Genomic DNA, 21,171 nt, shown 5'->3' on the forward strand with positions numbered 1-21,171 from the left:
TCTGGGGAAAAAGCTGTTCCTCAGTCATCTGAAGAAAAGAAAAAAAAACTTTAAAAGGGTTTCGCTATTTTGGTGAAAACTTTTTTAATGGCAATGTGGAAATTTTGATGGAATTGATTAACAGTAAAATTATATTAAAATGCACAGTGTTATTTGGGGTCCCCCCATGCACTGTGTTAATTTTCATTAAATGTTGGGGATGTGTAGAACACGAGTCTGGTGGAGTTGGATTGAAAAAACTCTTTGATTTTGATCATTTTAAGTTTTTTATTTTTTTATTTTAACTTTATCTAGGTATAATATGTAATTGCGGGTTTTATTATAAACTTTATTTTATTATTATATAAATTTCACACACATAAATTCAAGTTTGCCAAAAGCAAACCTCTGTTCATGGTGCTAGAAAAAGAGATTCAAAAGAACATAAAAGTGATTTCCAAGTCTAAAAATAGAAAAGCAATTAAAACAATTAAAATATGCTCCTACTTTAATATTTTTACATAAAAATGTTTGTATATATTCATTTCCTGTAGCAAAAGTGCATTTATAACTCTTGTTTATAACTAAAATTGGTAAATGTGTGTGATATATTTGTATGGAATTTGATAATTATGTACCCTCTCCTCTGTGTTTTTTCTTCTTCTCCTTTAATTTCTTTTTTTTTCTTTTAATTCATTCTTGTAAAGAAATGTAAAGTGATTTTATTGTATAAGAAAACTTTACATGCTGGTTCTTGTTAATAAAAAAATAATAAATAATAATTAAAAAATACATTTAAAAAATGTAAATGTATTTTTTATTTGTGATTTTTGTGTTGAGCACAAACAGCAAGTGAGATGAAAACAACTGATATATTATTAACTAAGTAGAAAAGAAAACATTCGTATAATATATATCCAAATTGTTATTGTTATAGCAGCATTTCACATGGAAACATTTTTCATTTTAAATATTTGAATTAAATGAGTTTATAATAAAATAACTGTAAACAGAAGGCAGTGAATATAAATAGTAACACGAGTAGTTACAACAACTGAATGATGATTTGAAGTGCCCCTATTTGATATGCCAATAGCGAATAAAACTCACAGCCCAGGGGTCAAGAAGGAATGCAATATAGTCCATGGTAATGGAGAACAGGTAAAAAAAACAAAAAGTCATTTCATAACATTCTATAGACCTCTAAATGACTACATCGAAATATGGTTTTGGCATCTTAGCTTCGTTAACCATTCTGTGACATAGTTGTCTTGAAAATAAACTTGGGCTGTGATGTTTACTTTTTGATTTTCTTTTTCCAAAACCAAACTAATCAAGTTCAGGTGTATATAATTAGTTTGGCCACTAGATGACAGTACTACCCAGTTAATCATCTTCCACTGTAGCGCAGCGGCAGCTCTAGCTCAGTGTTCGGCTAAAGTTTAGCTTAGCCCCTGTAAAGTAGCATTTTTTTACCATTTGAACTCGTTTGTTTCTAATTTAACAATACTTTTTTTCTTTTTTGTTTATTTTGATATAAAATGTAAAAATGTGTTTACGTTTTGATCAATTCATCTTTTCTTTAAGCTCTGCAAGTTTTGTTAAATGTTTAATTCAATTCAAGCATTTAGTCCCACTTTTTAACATGAAAAATACTATAGCTAATCTTAGTTAACGTTCATTTTAACATTAACAAATATAACCTTTAAATAAATTTATTCATTATTAACATCATCAAGCAATGGAACAACTTAAATGTTTGTCTAACATGACAACACAAATACTGTCAAAAATGCATTGCTCAGTGCTAACCGAAGTGTAAAATCGTTTGGTTTTTATTAGAAAGAAAAAGACAGTGTTGTGCTTTGTTACTTTATTTTCTCACATTCAGAAAAAAAAACTGAAACGTACACACTTTTAAATAGAATAGGGAATAACTCTCTTTTATGTAGAAAAATAAAACAAAAGAAAAGTGCTAAAGCAAAAACATCTTTGATTAAGTTTTATAAGTCACAAAGTTCAAAAACAGTGAAGTGAAATGACAGAAAATATCTGAAAGAAGGTCTTCTTTCAATGGGTAATCGAATGAACCTTAAGCATGCACAATGTCTAACATATTTGTGGATTTTGGACAAGGCCTGCATAGAGCTACACTACAATTAACTCGTTTACTCATAAAGCCTACAAACAGAACAGAACTGAAGTAAATGTCAATTTTGAGGAAAATAAAAAAAGGCTGTAGACAGTACGTTTGAGGGCGATGAACATTACCATTGTAAGTGCATTAAAGAAATATCCACAAATTTAAAAATAAGGCTATCAGACCACGCAGGCTGAGTTATGGGGTAAACGGACACGTCTCATTAATATATTTAACCATGGAAAACGTTCAGCCAGGTCGAGTTCCTCTGTGGCCAGCAAGGCTTTGTGGTGACATGGCTTCTCCAGGGAGTCTCTCCAATGATGAAGGGGCTCGACGGAGCGCACCAGTTTCACCATAACCTCCCATTACAGTCATCTAACACCACCAGTCCGGACAGCCAGAACAACCGGCAGCCCAAATCCTTTGTTCTCTACAAACCACATTTTCTGCTTGTCCTTCAACTTCTCTTTGAGGTGGCAAATCCATTCCACGTATCATTTATGTGGCTTAAAGGATGTGAATAAGCTTTGGAAGTATAGATAAGGCAGGGAAAATGTCTTCTCAAACATGTTGGCCTTTTGTTGTATGCGTGCCCAGTCCTCTTCTCCTCTACGACCAGAAAGCCTCACATAACGGCAAACCTACAGAAGTCCGTCCTCGTAACTAACAGCTCTTGACTGTTCACATCTGACAGTGTTCATTGACAAACTCAATTGCCATTCAATGGACGCTTTGGATTTCTAATGAAGATTTGGTCAGCAGCCAGCAGGCACGTCCGCAATGAAGTCAAACTCATTCTGACCCAACCACAGCTCTGGAAGCTCATTGGCACGATCCAAACCCAGCTCCACCACCAGTGACATCAAAACCTCCTCATCCACTGGGTCCGAATCGATGATGCCGGATGCTTGCGCCGCCCCAGGACTAGAGATCTGTCCTGGGCTTAACATGGAGGCGGTGTACCCTCGGCCGGGCCCAGTTGTGGCTGTGGAGGTCAGATTCTGGTAGTGGCTGTTGAGTTTCTGAAGCTGCATGGAGGCTATGAGGTGTGGGCCGGACTGTAGGCAGAAAGGCTGGGGTTTGGCCAACACCGGGGAACCAGAATGGAGGGACGCAGAGGGGAACTGAGGACTGGTCTTGCCGGATCCAGAGTAGTGCAGGAGGGAGAGAGAGTCACGGTCCTTCATGGTGGTGCTAGAACACAGCAGGCTCATCAGATGAACACGCCTGGGGGGGGAAAACAATGATAACATGAAGATCATTTCACAAGTATGCTACATTATAGTTCAATTTGCAACACACTGCATACATGTAAAAAAGTTTAAATCAACAATCATGAAGTAAATGCTACTTCAAAAAATACACTTGAGAGTAATTGATATTGGACGCAAATAGTAATTTATTGGTTATCTGTTGTTTGCTTTTTGACTGACATTAGATAACCAAGAACATTAAATTTTGCAGTGTTGTTAGCTTGCAACATTGGCCCGAGGATCACCACATACTTCCAGCCGTTCAAGACTTTCCATAGAAACAAATTCATGGGCCTCATCCCCAAATGATAGATAACTCTAGTGTAATGTTATTTGTTATGAATTGACGGTTTCATTCTGAAGCTAAGAATGTGTTTACATCATAAAGCACTATAGGGGGTGTTTACACAACACCAACTTTAAAAACGGTGTGGCTTTTGGACATTCATTTGCACAACAATGCCATTTTAGGGGGGCTGAAAACCTGTTGAAAACTGTTTTTGAAAGTACAAGTTAAGGAATACATGTTCTTGTCTCGTTTACATTCCACATTTACAAAAGATTTTGGTTATTTTGCAAATGAGGATTAAACATGGTTTCATTTCCAATAACCATTGATATGCAGCTAAAATCAGGGTTTCTGCAGCTCCATCAAGTTAAATTTAAGACATTTCAAATGGCCCAGATGGAAAAGATTTTTATTTGCCCTATCAAAAAACATTATAATTTAATACATTTAACAATACAATAATAATTTAATAATAAAATATTTTAGATATTTCCAGGCAAAATATTTTGAATATTATGTAAAGAACAAGCAAGCTCTATTTATATCCATAGACTGTTTCCAACATAAACTCTTTAAAAGAAAAAAAGTTTTTAAGTTTTAAAAACTTTAATAAACTAAATCTATACACAACAATCTGTCCAGGTCAGTGTCCTCAGCAGTAAATACACGGAGCATGTTTAAACATTATGATAAATAGAGTTCAAATGACCTTTTTGAATAAAAGTTGAAAGTTTTAATTAGATGATTGTTGGTGATTGTATGGGTTTTGGCCAGATTGGGTAGCTATACTGTACATGAACAAAGGAAATTAAGACTTGTTGTAAGACCTAAAATACAAACTTTCAGTAAGTTAAGGACTAAGGCCTAAAATTTTACTTTTGGACTTTAAGACATTTTAGACCCAGTAAAATGTGACCCTACTCTCTCAGAAATAAAGGTACTTGAGCTGTCACTGGGGTGATACCTTTTTAAAAGTTACACATTTGATCTTAAAGAGTCTATATTTGTACCTCAAAAGTATATATTAGTACCTAACAAAAATGTAAGAGGAACACTTTTGTATTTTTTAGGTACTAATATGTACCTTTAAGGTTTTAATATGGACCTTTTAGGTACAAATTTGTACCTTTTGAAAAGGTACCACCCCAGTAACAGCTCAAGTACCTTTATTTCTGAGAGTGTAGACCACAAAACCAAGGGTCTTAAGAGTACTTTTGTTTTGTAAACAGAGATATAAACATCATCTAAAAAAAAGCTTTCTGTTGATGTACAGTTTGTTAGGACAGTTAGATAAAGCCATTTTTAAAATTCGCAGATTACGAAGAATCTGAAAACTGAAAAGTCCAAATTATGTGCTTAAAAATCCCTATTAGCAATCAAAATGTTATGATATACTAAATTAATCAAATGTGTTAATAAAGATATCTTAATACACCTTCAAAATATCTTGATAAAACATGATCTTTGCTTAATATTCAAATGTTTTATGGCATAAAAGTAAAATTGATCATTTGGACTCATCCAATAGATTTTTGGCTATTCCCAAAAAATATACCCGTTAAACAAGATTTGTGGTCACGGACACAAATGTTTTTATTTCTCTCACTGTTTTACAGTATAATTGCGTTATTACCTTTCAAAATGAGCCAATTAAAATAATGAATTGAAAATATGCCTAATTGAAACGAAGAGCTTTTGTCTGCTTCTAAAGTACCAAAATGTCATTTTATGAAAGCTGATGTCACGTGATCTTTTAGTGAACCCATGTGAACAGAAATCCTTTTGACTGTTGTTTCCCTCCATAATTTGTCAACTGTTGCGTAAACGTGAACAGAAAACTGTTTTTTTGTATTGTTTTACAACATAGACAAAATGATTTCCATTCACAGAGATCCACAGAGATAACTAAATCCAGTTTTTGTAGATTATGCTGAAATTATAATAAAACATTCCACTATAAAGCCCAATTTTCAATAAGGCAGAATAGTTAAACATGAAATTAAACATTTGTTTAAAATGGCCCTTAAAAGTAATATGTATGGTTTTTATATTGAACCTGAACCCCTGTTGGCAATTTTCGGAACCTGCCCTGAAAATATTGCGCTTAAAGACAATATATGTAGAGTAATTGCTTTTACCACGTTATCGGCAAAGCACTTAATTCTTCTCTATTAGAAAAAAACTGAGCCCCCAACACAGTAGATGGATCAAAGATGCGACATTTTATGCAGCTTGAAAAAAAAAAAAATTTACTCTCAAAGGTTCAAAAAATAAACTTCCTTTTTTTTCAAACATTGACGGTTTACAAGACTTATAGCAGGAGAATATTTAATCTCATACAATTACAAAAGATCGATGCGTATCGTTTATCTTTTTGCATTTTCCTTTTTCACATTTATTTATTTATTTGTCACTTGCTGTGCATTTGTGTGACGTTTGAAGACTTTAATGTTTACAGACTGCTAGCTATGTGTCTCATCTGTTAAAGCCGCAAAAGGCAAATGAGTGTTGGGGATGTTTGTTTATAATTTTGTTGTTGTTGAATGCTTGTTTTTCTGTTTTGTGCAATTTTTTTGTGTGCAAATATTTAAAAAGAAATTCTATAAAGTATTTAAAAAATAGACCTTAAAACTGTCATCTCCAACTGATCACTTGATATAACTTTTGCCAACTAGTGCCAACTCGTTCAGATTGCAAATCTGAGCAAAGAATTGGTGCCATAGTTGTGCAGTGTATTCCAGCCATAAAAGCTGCTGATGTGTGTATGAAAAGTGTCTTTAACCAAGATCACAAGGCAAGAGTTTATCAATGGCTCAGAAGGGCAGCAAATCATATGACTTTCCAAGACTATTTGTAGAGATGAGCCATTCATAATCCCTCAGATGTGGGGTTAATTATGGAGTACGTGACAGTGTCCTGTGACTCCATATCCTCCTGCGTCTCACACGTGCTCTCTCACACACTCACACAGAGGACAAGTAATGAGGCACTTCATCATATGTGCTGCTGCGCTCTCCTCAATCCCCACTTAAAGCCATTCTTTTGAGGGAAGGCATAATTGCTGAAAGCTGGTATGCAGCTGCAATGGACCTCCAGCAATGAGCAGCACACAGGCTCAGCTCATCCCAGCTGTGGGGCATTCATCTCCAGATCTTTGTGTTTAGCTCATTGTATTCATTATTCATAGCCTGGAAGCAGTCACTCACACACACAACATGGTGAAGCCCACGACTTAATTAGACCAAGACGAATGTAAAACTGAACTGCGGTTATCTGCAAAACCTCACGTCTATGTTGGACTAGTCAGTTTAATTTGTTGGATTTACACTATCTCCAACAAGACAACACAACAGACAATAAATAATGTATTGTCATTCAAACTGTTGAGCGTTTTCCAGGGTATCAGTCTCTCTATCTGCCTAGTGAAAGACAGATAACTGCACACTTCCTTCACTAACCAGTGAGATGATGTGGGTAAGTGTTGTCTGTTTAACAGTCCAGTTTGCCCCCGAATTCGCGGACATTTTCATTCAAGGGAATAAAAAAATTCCCTTGGATGAAAAGAACATTTTAACGCAAGGGAAATTCGCTTTCTATCTTGTTTGCGTTAAAATTGACTGTTAAACACTTCTTACCATAATTTGGTAACATAAGTTGCTGACATAAACTATTTAAACATTGGCTGGATTATAAACTTTGACTATTAGAGAGAAATTGCAATATGATAGATAGATAGATAGATAGATAGATAGATAGATAGATAGATAGATAGATAGATAGATAGATAGATAGATAGATAGATAGATAGATAGATAGATAGATTTCTAAAAGCTTACTTTTTATAGAAAAAAATCTTGTATTCATCAGATTCAAGTAACTTAGCCTACAAAGTTCAAACTAACCATTTAGACATCACTTTACATTTAGAAAATATAAGTAATGTAATACATTACATTAGTATTTCAGTTGTTAAATTACTTATTTGTAAACTTACCTTTATAGGAAAAATTGTCTACGTTGGTGTTGCGAATCCAGTACGAGAAAAAAAACTAATACTTTTTTTTATTATAACTTGCATAAATTAGCTTACCATCTATATCTAAATAGACACTGCACAAAATAAAGCTGTTGAATCGAAGCACTGTTGTACTATTTGCCAAAAACCGATGCGAAGTAGACGCCGGACTTGAAGAAATGTTTCTCCGTCCTGTTGCAGAGAGCACTCTCAATCAACTGTTACTGAATCAAAGGCATTAGCCTAAATACACACACTCGATGCTCTCAAGAGGCACCCGAGAGTCCTCTCACAAACACGACATGGAGCATCAGAAACCGGACTGAGAAAAGATGATCGGGGGGAAATCTGTTATGGCATTTGAAAATGATTAGTCCAAAACGAATGTCATACTTTACTCATTCTCTTTATGTTCCAACGAGTGTTTTTATCTTTGTTTAGAGCAAAAAACAAAACAAAAAAACATATGCCATTATGCTTCTGAAGTAGGTTTGAGGCTTGACAAATAGCTTATTATAATTTTGACAACATACATACATACATACATACATACATACACATACACATTATATATATATATATATATATATATATATATATATATATATATATATATATATATATATATATATATATATATATATATATATATATTATAATATAATATTATTTTATTAAAATACTAAATAGAATTTACTCAAATGTCTAACTTTGTGCATTATTGGCTCACAATACACAATAGACATCATTTGTTGTATACAGCTCTCTTTTTTATTAATATATTTTTATCTCTATATAATATCACAGTTTATAGGACAATATTTTATTCTTTTTTGCTGGTTAAAGGCCTACTTATCATGGTCTATTTGCTACCACAAAATTCATAAGTGTACACTGAAAAAAAAACTAATTTTACAGAAAATCTCTTTAAACTTTTTACAGTAAATTTTTGTCGTTTTAAATTATATTCAAAACTTAGTAAAATGACAAACAATCTGTCTAAATTAACAGTTTGACTAGTGTGTGACAGTTTGACTGATTTTATGTACTTTATCATTAATGACAAATTACTGACATTTTAGTCAGTAAAAATTTACCGTAATTTTATGGTTTTTGTTTGGCAGCCATAGCCGTAGTTTTTTTCAACGTAGGCAAGGACTACTTATTTGGGATATTGAGATTTCAAATCTGAAAGCTGAATAAATAAGTTTCCATTGATGCATGGTACGTTAGAGTAGCACAATATTTGGGTACAACTATTTGCAAATCTGGAATATGAGGGTTAGAAAAATATAAATTATGAAAAATTTGCCTTCGAAGATGTTCAAATTTTTAGCAATGCTAACTAACCACTAACCAAACATAGCCTAAAGTCATGATTTAGAAAATGTACCAAATATCATAGTAGAACATGACAAAAAAAAGCAATAGTTTTCACCCATTAATTTTTATTTATTTATTTATTTTGCTTTTTACTAAAATATACCCATGCAACATATGATTGGTTTTGTGGTCCAAGGTCACATATATAAGCCTAAGAATTATGTATGTGACAAAAATCTCCTGACATTTAAAAGAGATCCTTGTTTCAGAGTGGATTTATATCCGTGTTTTCGGTTTGCAAGCTAAAGTGCGCGCAGAGGACAGATGCGCGCTCACTCACTGCGCGCTCTCTCTCTCACACACACCTTAATCACTGTTGCCATAATAGCTCACTTAATCATCATTCACACACACAGGCGGTAAAAACAATATATCTGAGGTAATTAACACCAAGTCCTACGGGTTTTCTTTGGCAAACCTACAACAAACACGCAGTCCCAGCTTTATTTACACATAAATGTAAAATTTTGATCAATAATGTAAAAAAAAAATTAGGGCGACAATGTTAGCACTGTCGCTTCACAGCAAGAAGGTAGCTGGTTCGAGTCCCGGCTGGGTGTCAGGTGCTCTACAGCTCCAAATTGGCTGTAGAGTGTGTTCCCAGTACTGGGTTGCAGCTGAAAGGGCATCCACTGTGTAAAAAATAGGCCTATAATGGATAAGTTGGCGGTTCATTCTGGTGTGGCGGTGACTCATAGGGACTTGGCCTTAGACAAAGGAAAATGAGTGAATAAATGAATATTGTAAATTATAAAACTGACCAAACTATAATGTGTAATTCCTAACTGCCTTAAATTTAACAACCATGAATTAAAAACAGGTTCCGATCGATATCGACTATAACAAAATGGCGCTTTTCTCAGGAGCCAATTGATGGAAGATGAGACGCAACCAAACAGCTTTATTATCCGTTTTAACGGGTTTAAAGGCCGCATCTGTCGTCATTCACGGGGACACTTCAAATGTAGATGAGCAGGGAAGTGACGGCTAAAGGATTTGCTCCTCTCCTGAGGGAAACGTTATGCAAATGAAGACAAACGGTTTTGACGTGCCCTTTGTTGTGTCACAACTCGAGAACTGATGTCATAAAGACCACCTTTGTGTATTATAATGGGCCTCACTCCTCGAATACTTCATTTCAGGCCAGCGCTGACAAAAACAAATCTGTACAAATCTGTTGGCGTGAATACATCAGTCGGAGTGAAAGGCCGAACGCGTCATCAGGGAAGACAGATGAACACTTTGCATAAAATTCGTTGAGATGTCAAACAGACAACTAGATGAGCAGGTGCCATAACGTCAGCAGCTCGGGTATGATTATCAACACTAACAGATAGGCTCAAGCTCTTCTTGCATGGAAAATGTGTTATCCTGCCCTCACAAATGTTCTCCTCACACCTCTTTTATTTGGAACAACGGAAAATAACCTCTTCAAATAAACATTTATTCTTATTAAATTGGTTTATTAGAGATATTAATTATCTTAAACCTTTCTATATGAACAATTTGGGTCTATCAACAATTTCTCTACTGTTTAGAGAATTTAAGGTATCATCAAATCTATCTCTGTTAACATTATTCAATTGTCAAAATCACATTTTCTATAATTCCCTGTCTGTTGTACATCCAAAATTAAGGTGTTGAGTTAACTGATACAAATATAATCACAAAAATATAATATAATATATATTACTCAGAAGCAAAATAAATTTACTCCTTGAGGCATATTTTCTCTAGAACTCTATTATAGTTGAAAGAGCATGTTAAACTCTCTTTAAATACACTATTAATAATAAAATTAAGGAAATTCATTTTAAAACACTACATGCAATTTACCCAGTAAAATCTTTATCATAGTACATTCAAATGGAGGACATCTGTAGTTTCTGTAATGCATATAAAGAGAGCCTTTGTCATTTCTTTTTTGAACGTAGCGTTGTAAACATCTAGAAAATTATAGTTTCAAAGTGACAAAATTTATTTAAAATATTATTTTTACATTAAAATATATATGATTTTTATTATAAAAACAAATCCAATAAATGTCTTGAATATATTGTTAATCTCTGTATTTTATATTGTATGTTCCTGATGGTTTGTGCGATAAAATAAATAAATAAATAAAATAACAAATAGGCTATACAGCCTTATTCAGAGAGGTGACTATTGTTATTCAGACACAAGTTAACTTTCCTCCCAAATGTCAGTTATTTTTTAAGGTTAGTGTGTGTAATTTTTTATACTATTTTAAAACAGCTGGCGGAATAATGTTTCCTGACTAATTTAGTAGCTGGTTTCTGCCCATTTTTAATTTAACATATTTTTAAAAACCTTATTGTAATAATAAAAAAAACCATTTTTTTTAGGTGAAAAAGTTTACATTTATTAGCAAATTGTTAAAGTTTAAAACCTTCCAAATGATCATCATTATATTATTTAACAAATATATTAGACTGAAACTATTTTGTTCTTTTATATTTTATTATGTTGTTTACAATTGCAAAAGGAATTTGCTTAAATTACATTAACTTCAGGGAAAAAAAAATATTATTTGACATAGGTCTTGAGTTCTGGGAAATTGGCTCAGAACATTTAAACCCATTGACAGTTGTTTGGTCTTGTTTAAATCATAAAATGTTTTGTTTCTTAAAAGAAAATATACACATGCAAAAATATACACTCACCAGCCACTTTATTAGGTACACTTTAATAGTACCTGGTTGGACCCACTTTTGTCCTCAGAAATGCTTTAATCCTTCGTGCAAAGATTCAACAAGGTACTGGAAATATTCCTCAAATAATTTGCTCCATATTGACGTGATAGCATCACGCAGTTGCTGCAGATTTGTCAGCTGCACATCCATGATGTGAATCTCTTGTTCCACCACATCCCAAAGGTGCTCTATTGGATTGAGTTCTGGTCACTGTGGAGGCCATTTGAGCACAGTGAACTCATTGTCATGTTAAAGAAACCAGTCTGAGATGATTCATTCTTAAGGACATGGCGTGTTTTCTTTCTGGAAGTAGCTATCAGAAGATGGGTACACTGTGTTTATAAAGGGATGGACATGGTCAGCAACAATACTCAGGTAGGCTGCGGCGTTGACACGATGCTCAATTGATACTAATGGGCCCAAAGTGTGCCAAGAAAATATCCCCCACACCATTACACCACCACCAGCACCAGCCTGAATCGCTGATACAAGGCAGGATGAATCCATGCTTTCATGTTGTTGACACCAAATTCTGACCCTACCATCCAAATGTCGCAGCAGAAATCGAGACTCAACGGACCAGGCTGCGTTTTTCCAATCTTCTGTTGTCCAATTTCCTGTTCTTAGCTGACAGGAGTGGCACTCGGTGAGGTCTTCTGCTGCTGTAGCCCATCAGCCTCAAGGTTGGATGTGTTGTGCGTTCAGAGATGCTCTTCTGCAGACCTCAGTTGTAATTTGCGTTACTGCCTTTCTATCAGCTGGAACCAGTCTGGTCATTCTCCTCTGACCTCTGACATCAGCAAGGCATTTGTGCCCACAGAACTGCTGCTCACTGAATATTTTCTTTTTTTCAGATCATTCTCTGTAAATCCTAAAGACAGTTGTGCGTGAAAATCATAGTAGATCAGCAGTTTCTGAAATACTCAGCATGTATTTTCAACAGTACCAGCAACCATGCCACGTTTAAAGTCACTTAAATCATCTTTCTTCCTCATTCTGATGTTCGTTTTGAACTGCAGCAGATCGTCCTTACCATGTCAACAAGCCTAAATGCATTGAGCTGCTGCCATGTGATTGGCTGATTAGAAATTTGTGTTAACAAGCAGTTGGCTGGTGAGTGTAAGTTAAGACATTTTTAAGCCTGAAATGTGGAAGGGTAAAGGAGTCTTACAAGAAAACATGCATTAAAGGATTAGTTCACCCAAAAATGTTAAATTTTGTTAATAACTCTACTCGCCTTCATGTCATCCCAATTGCCTGAGAGCTTCATCGTCAGTATCAGATATTTTAGATGAAATCCAAAAAAGCTCTCTCATCCTTATAGAAAGTGAGTCCTGATGGATGTCCAGGAGTTTTGAGAAACCTCCAGAAAATGTCCAAGTCCGGAAAAGGATCCAAAAATATTATAATTTCAAGTCACTTGTCATGGTGGTTCAACTATATACAAAGCTACAAGCAGTGTTGGGGAAAGTTACACATGAAAGTAATGCATTACAAAATTGAGTTACTCCCCAAAAAAGAAACTAGTTGCGTTACTTAGTTATTTTTTATGGAAAGTAATGTGTTACGTTACCATTTGCGTTACTTTTCCTAAACACATAAAAATAATAATTTAGGATAATGTTATCTGGGAACATCCTGACCCAGAGCTATACATGCCGTATGTACAGATTAATGACAAGTTAAAAAAAAAATCACCTTTTCCTTTTCTTTGATGCTTTCAAAATAATGAACACATTCTCTTAGTGAGTACGTTTACACCAATAATCCGATTTTAATATGTTTAAGACAATACTTGATTAAGAGTCTACCATGTGAACAGAGATTTCTTATTAATTTAATCCCAACAATGTCATAACCAAACTAAACAAATATCTCGTTTGTCACAGGGGCATGCATGAAATGTTCCTGAATGAAAGTAAAAGTGCCAAACTGTGGCTAAAATTGACAAACTAAAATTCAAACACCCCAAATTACATGAAACACCAGAGAAAAGAGTGGATAGCATGGTGACGCAATGATGTTAATCAAATTATGTGCTATAACATGTAAAACAGGATCATGAAAGAAACATTAAAAAAGCAACTCATGTAAACGCCTGATTTACTGCCTTTTTCAGATCGTAGCTAATAATTCGATTACTGATGTCCATAAAAAAACTTAGTTATTTACTGTGTGATTCATTGTGACTACTTTATTTATAGTTCAACAATTTTTTTTAATAATCTCATTAATCAAACTAAAAAGTACCTCGTGTTACATTTTCAAAAAAAGAACTCAAATAATATTACTTTTTTTTTTTAAAGTTTTGCGTTACTTTACTCGTTACTTAAAAAGTACTATTATTACATAACTCGTGTTACTTGTAATTTGTTAACCTTAACACTGGTTACTTGTAATTTGTTAACCTCAACACTGGTTAGAAGTACACTTTTGTGTGGCAAAAAAATAAAAAACTTTGTTCACCAGTGTCTTCCACATCAGATTGCCAAAATGACAAATGTGTTGTACTGCTGATACTAACAGCAACACATCATTCTGCCCGTGGTAAACACACACCATGACCTAACACAGCAGAGAAGATAGGCAATGTCCTATTCACGGTTTTATTTATGGAACACAAATTTTTCTTGGAGCTTTGTTTGATTACAGTTGAACCACTGAAGTCACATGTAATGTTTGGTTCCTGGACTCAAGACTGTTATTGTTTGGTGGGTCAGAGAGCTCCTGGATTTCATTAAAAATATCTTAATTTGTGTTTGAAGATGAACGAAGGTCTGGACTGGAATGACTTAAATGCGTGTGTGTGTGTGTGTGTGTGTAATTAATCACAAAATCTTCATTAGAGTTGAAATAAACTTTAAAATTTGAATTATTTACCTTTTATTTGATCAATTTTAATTCTGACGTTAAAATCACCAGCTGTGCATTCCATTTTGTGCATCATTACATTCTGCAAATGCATTTTAATATACTAACAACTGCAGACAGATATCAATAACAATATAACTGACCGCTAAAAATATGCAAAGTTTTTAAGGTAGAACTAATAGAAAGTGAGGGTGTCACACTTATCTGCAAATAAAATCAATCCATTTGTTCCCTTATTTGTCCTGCAACAAAAACAGAGAAGCAGGATCATGCAGCACTGGGCAGACTGTTTGCTTCGACACCATTAGGGTTTTAAAAGGGTGAGCTGGTGAAAATCAGTCCCGTCTCTGTACTTAATTCTGGGAGTTTTACAGCGTTCTTTTGGTAGCATGGATCAGTTTATTGGACTTAAACGCAATAAGCCCCATCTCTCAAAGCTAATAAAGGACTTAATGAATCACACTTGGTGTGCCATTCAGAGAAACCTCTGCAACAAAGAAATCCATAAAGATCATAGTGAAAAGAGCACAACTTTTACATGTGAAACTGAAACACTGCAAGAAAAGAAAACACATACAATCTTTGTTTGTATTTTATTAACAGAAAATCATTTATACAAAAATGAACAGTTGACAGACAGCTTGGAAACATCTTCAACTTCTGACTCTGAAGGAAATAAACGTGCCAACACAAAATAAAACACTCAAAATGACCACGATGACTTGGCCTTTGGTCAGTCTGCCCATTCAATTTCACATGTCTAATCCATAACTGGACAAGACATTGCAGTTAAAAGTTATAAAATATCATTTGCAGCCAAACCGTAAAAAATCTGAGTGACTTGCCCAGTTCTTTTCTCCTGAACCATTTTGGACACATTTCTGGAAAGCATCTATGACAAGACACCGTCATCAGAAACCAAATCTGCTTTTTATCAATTCTCATTTGCAGATGATCCCAACAAGTTTAAAACATAAAGAGAGACAAACAAACATGTTGTTTTTGACATACCGCACATAAAACATGTGGCGCTTCTTCCACAAACGCCTTTGGATTTTTATAAAAAATAGATCCAACATTGAATAAAATGTGGCAACGCTGGCCCATCACGCCATTTAAAAAAATGTTCCCTGGAAACATTCAAGTAATGTTTTCCAAGCTCCCCTCAGGCGATGACTCCGACATACTGTCTTCATTAGAAGAGCAGGGCCTGATTTGGAAACATGAGCTGTGGACTCGATCCTAAACTACATTCTTCAGATTCCCTGTAAACAAGCAGAGGAGGAGAGGACAGGGCAAAGACAATCAAAAAATGAATTACAGAAAACACTGAGAATACAGCGATGGACTTGTGGAGTAAAGACAGATGAAACCAGGATGAAGTCCTACAACAGAATCAGTGATTTATTGTGTAACGAGATGGAATTTGAGAAATTTTTGGATGAATGAATCAAAAGACTTACACCTAATATAAATCACAAAATGATATATACTACGCTCAAATGCTGGTAAATAGCTCTAAAAGTGGTCCTTTGGGTCATAATCATAGGGGGACCACTTCAAGTGCCACATAACACCTATACCTTTGAAGATGAGGAACCTGAACCACCATAAAGAGCCCATAAGGAACCATTACTGGTGTTATTGATCAATAAAATTGATTCCCCTATGATTATGAGCCCAAGAACCCACTTAGCTGTGCTGAATAGCACCTTTACTACCAAAAAAAAAAATACAAATGAACCAATTTTGCTAGTGAATGTAAACATTAAATCCAAAAATTGTTTAAATATGCGATACAGTGGATTAATTGTTAGCACTGTCGCCTCACAGCAAGAAGATCGTTGCCCCGGTCAGTTGGCATTTGTGTGGAGTTTGCGTGTTCTCTCCATGTTGGCATGGGTTTCCTCCGAGTGCTCCGGTTTCCCCCACAGTCCAAAGACATGTGATATAGGTGAATGGAATAAACGAAATTGCCCGTAGTGTAGTTGTGTGAATGATAATGTGTGGATGTTTCCCAATGATGTGTTGCGGCTGGAAGGGCTTCTGCTGTGTGTAAACATATGCCGTATAAGTTGGCGGTTCATTCTGTTGTGGCGACCCCAGATTAATAAAGGGACTAAGCCGAAAAAAATGTATGAATGAATGAATAAAATTGGCCATATTCAGGCACGTGCACACATAGGGCTCAACCTGTGCAGTGCACATGCCCTTTTTAGTCTTGGATAGAAAGTGCTCTTCCAAAATGATCAAAAGTGCCCCCGCGACGCGACACACCCTCTGTCCCGCCCTTCAGTAGGCGCAGGACAACACTGCTCTTGAGTACGCGCGCTCAACCCCCCCTCCCCCGCTTTACAGTAAGCGCGCGACAACAACAACAACCTCCACAACACCCCCACCCCCCCGGGCTTAAAAATATTCTATGAGTATTATTGTATGAGTGTGTGTGAATACATAACACATGCTAGAATAGTTGGTGGTTCCATTCACCGTGGTGACCTCTGAAATAGAAACTAAGCCAAAAGAAAATTAATAAACGTTTAAATATGAAGTCTTCATGTTCTGTTTGTCTGAAATTAACGACGCCGTTTCATTTACACATACTGAAGCAAAAGAAAAATTCAATAGTCTTAAACATACAAAATAAAAGTTTGAAAAAACATTTTGTCAGTTTAGTGGCTAATTCGTACAAATTCGAGTTCAGTCTTATGAAAATGTACAATTTTTAAAAGGAGGTGTGGTACCCAACCCCTCCCACCCGAACCGTCACTGGGAGAAAAGCAAAATGGACTAAATTGTAGGAATGAGATCGTACAAATTCATATGAATTAGCCACTAAATCAAAAAGTTACGAATTGCCGTGAGATCATGTTAAAAATATAGCTATTAAAGAAAATGAAGAGTTGAAAATTCTCTTTCTCTGGAAATACTGGTTTTTACGAGGTGTGTTTGAGTATAAGGTTCATATTTGCTTTATTCTATAAAAGTCAAATAAAAATGTCAAATTCCAAATCATTTGCTAAAGCAAAAGCATTTTTTATTCATAAAAGGTGCATCCCAAATCACAAACTTGTGCACTATTCTACACCATTTTGAAGTATAAATAGTGTAGTATAAGTAGTGCGTTCACACTGAAAACTCTAAATATAATAAATGAAATTTAAATAATCGGATGCTGCCCTTATTCAACTGGTAAAAACGAAGTGTGGAATGTTGGACACGTCCTGCACTCAACGGTCGCTGCTTTGCTCATGTAGCAGAAGGGGCAGAGCTTTCGGGGCTCATGTTGGATTATTTATTTTTGATTGTGAAAGCAGTATTCTCCTATGAGAGTGATCATAGCGACTTCCGATGGTGAATGCGGTTACACTCTTGGCAGGTATTATTTGGAACTTTGGTAATTTATTTCACTAATTTAGCAACCGTTAAACTTTCGCTTAGTAAAAACAACATTAGCGTCCCGTTTGGGACAACACTACATACATATACTGTAGTACAGGGGTTCCCAAACTTTTTAGCTTGCGACCCCCAAAATAACAATGCTAGTGACTCGCGACCCCCAATATCCTCTGAGGTAGTTATATATACAGAAACCTTGCATGCAATAACGCACACACACCAATAGACCCAATTTTATTCTTATTTTATGCTTTTTTAATGTATATCAGAGCTGTAAATGTGCCAGAGAGTTTAACCTGATGTTATAAAATCAATCTGCTGCATCTGACGCCATTGGTATGTCTTTAAAATCATGTAATTACCCCTGGGGTCGCAATCCAATAGAATTAGTAACTGTAAGCTACTGTACTAACTATATAGTATATATTAACTATGAACAACAATTGTTCTCTTCAGTAGTTTATTGATAAAATATGGTAATTTTTATGGTTTAATATAAATAAATAGATTTTTGGAAATCACCAGGCGACCCCCCCTTTATTGTCCCGCGACCCCTTGGGGGGTCCCGACCCCCACTTTGAAAACCACTGCTGTAGTATACTGTTAAGTGTGTAAATGTATAAGTACATAGTGCATAAGTGTATAGTGGGCCATTTGGGGCTCAATTTTAGTGATTTAGAGAATGTTTTCCCTGGAAAATAACAAATGTTTTCGTTTGACTTGTGTTGTGCTCTATATATAAAAAATATATGAAAACATGGCATGTTTTAACATATTATTACCTACGTGACATTTGTTGTAGAAATTAAATGTAGAAATATTATCAGTAGTTGGCAGAAAAAAAAAACACATGTTCCACTAAATTGTAAGAGAATCTGAGTATTTGTGTCGTATTGACCTTATTCTTCAAAGCTGAAGTGCGCTCATTTCGTGATTGTTTTAAAACTTGAGATTCAGTTTCCTATGGGAGAAATTACTAGGAATGATAAACCATAGAAAACGGTTAAACTACTTGCTCTATAAACAAATGTGTTCATGACTATACAGACAAAGCAGAATAATACAATAAGAAAAAATCAGTTTGCAGCATCAAGCAGCATAACGAGCTGTTTTTATTCATTAAAAATGAATGGAAGTGAATGACACCGGAAGTTTCGAGCCAAAATAATTCAAATGGCTGCACCCACTTATAAGCAAAGAATAAGGTGAATAAAGTGTCTCACAGCGGAAATGACTTTTTAAAGTAATTAAAGTTATTTTGATGAAATAATTAAACAGCACTTCCATTATTTAATTTTAACATGACTTCAATAGATTGACCAAGTTGTATTGCTTTTATGTATTGATCAGGCTTTTAAAATTAAAAAGAAGTCTAGAAAAAAAATAAATGAAAAGAAAAAGCATAGGGGGTTGAATTTGGGAAATAATAAAAGGTTTCACTGAACCTTACTGAAGTCACAGTGACATGAATACAAAAGCAGGCTGCAAATCAGGGAATAGAAAAACAGGATTTCCTATGACGTCTCTTACACGGAACCACAACCTATTCAAATATTTCAACATCTAAATCAATTTACATGAATTTACAAACCACGATTTGCATTGGAATTGTGCCGTCCATTCACACAGGCACTATACAGTTGAGCTGCAAAGGGACCGTCCCCTTTTGTTCTCACCAGCTGCTGTGTTGATAACATTATGGCTGGCTAATGAATATGAATTTAAAAGAGGATCCAATGGGAATCCACACTTTACAAAGCAAGCTTTAAAATCCTACTTCCTTTATATATCATTTGCAAGCTGAATCAGAGAACTGTTAAAGAACCGCTGTTCCTCTAGTTTGTCAAGTAAACAGCTGAAAAAGACCTGCCTTCATTGTGGAAGGTTTAATCGGAAGCCGTGCATTAAATGTGACATTTTCACACTATTTTTAGGCATGACATGTTTCTTTGACTTTGAAGGTTGCGGTTTGAGGCCTTTGGACTAATTATCCGTAGTTCTTATTTAAAATGAGCAAGCTTTTCCTTTCCTAAAACTCAAGCGGTTTCACATTAAGGAAACCATAAATGTTTATGAATCCATGTACATTCAGCTTTTAGCAGCTGTCTGATGTCCTCATGTCTTACATATGTTTTATTTTCCAAATATGGATAGTTTTCAGGGATGGAATCAACAAAAAGATTTATTTTATTAGTTGTCTGCTACAAAAAGTACTGTCTCGATTAACACCCACTGTTTAAAATGATAAGGCCTGCGAGCTGAGATGGATAAACCTTGCAGTATTTGCTGATCAGAACCACTGAAAGCAGCAATGTATGGTGTTTACTCGTTTTGACTCGTTTTTTTTCAGCGTTTTATAGCGCAAGGCTGAGTGTCGTAAATGTTACCCAGATGTGCCTGGAAACTCCGGTAATGTGCAACAACTGCAAGCCTGTCTATTTATTACCTGCATTAATCAATCCCAGTTCTTCACAGCGAAATGGTTGCCCATATTAGCAGATCAGCACTTGTTTGGGAAGGTGAGACAAAGGGATTTTTAGGTCCCTCACATCCCACATTATATCACCCATTTTCCATTTCCATTCCTTCTTCCAGACAATTTCCCTTCCCCAATAAACAAGGCACTTACGTGACAATAAAGACTGTAAACAAGCAGCCAGTCCTATAGAAAAGTCCTAATTAAATGGTTTAATTGATGCGAGCGGTTCATTTGGAAGCGGAGACACATGGGATGTGTGCACTTGTTGAAAATCAATACAGGAGGCTTTAGAAAAGCCTGCATTTCAGAGGTGCAATTTACTGCCTAATAAACGTTCATCACAAACAATTACTTGCCAATGTGCTTCATTGACCTGACTCTCTTATGCCAAGTTCAGACTGCACAATTTTCAAAGTAGTCGTGTCACAGATGTTCTTACACTGCATGACTATCTGGGCTAGCGTTCTCTCTGTGCTGTGTTTATACTACAGGATGGATCAGCGAAAGGAGTTTCACACTGCATGACTTTACAATAGGAAAAAAAGAAAATTCACCAAAAACTTTGTCTCGGTCCGCAAACCGAGTGTTTTCGACCTGGTTGTGGTATTGCTCAGATTACACGTCAAACAGACACAGGTGCTCCTGC

At 35.2% G+C, this 21,171-nt stretch overlaps 2 protein-coding genes across 6 annotated transcripts in view; both read right to left on the bottom strand.

The window, feature by feature from the left end:
• Nucleotides 1-1,837: 1,837 nt before the first annotated feature.
• On the bottom strand, nucleotides 1,838-7,899 carry cited1 (Cbp/p300 interacting transactivator with ED-rich tail 1). Of its 2 annotated transcripts, none has more exons than XM_087260021.1 (2): nucleotides 7,755-7,899; nucleotides 1,838-3,349 (listed from the first exon to the last, which is right to left on the bottom strand). In XM_087260021.1, the coding sequence occupies exon 2, from the start codon at nucleotides 3,334-3,336 to the stop codon at nucleotides 2,878-2,880; it is 459 nt and encodes a 152-aa protein (XP_087116147.1). In that variant the 5' UTR covers nucleotides 3,337-3,349; nucleotides 7,755-7,899; the 3' UTR covers nucleotides 1,838-2,877.
• Nucleotides 7,900-15,221: 7,322 nt separating this feature from the next.
• The window catches only part of hdac8 (histone deacetylase 8), a 50,736-nt gene continuing 44,786 nt past the window's right edge, over nucleotides 15,222-21,171 (bottom strand). For 3 of the 4 annotated variants that reach the window (XM_087259062.1, XM_087259061.1, XM_087259063.1), the window contains exon 11: nucleotides 15,227-15,912. In XM_087259062.1, coding sequence (XP_087115188.1) covers nucleotides 15,890-15,912 — 23 coding nt within the window. In that variant the 3' untranslated portion in view covers nucleotides 15,227-15,889. 4 annotated transcript variants of the gene reach the window in all.

The sequence above is a fragment of the Danio rerio genome, chromosome 7 (genome assembly GCF_052040795.2).
Source record: "Danio rerio strain M-AB ecotype USA chromosome 7, GRCz13ab, whole genome shotgun sequence".
Taxonomy (NCBI): domain Eukaryota; kingdom Metazoa; phylum Chordata; class Actinopteri; order Cypriniformes; family Danionidae; genus Danio; species Danio rerio.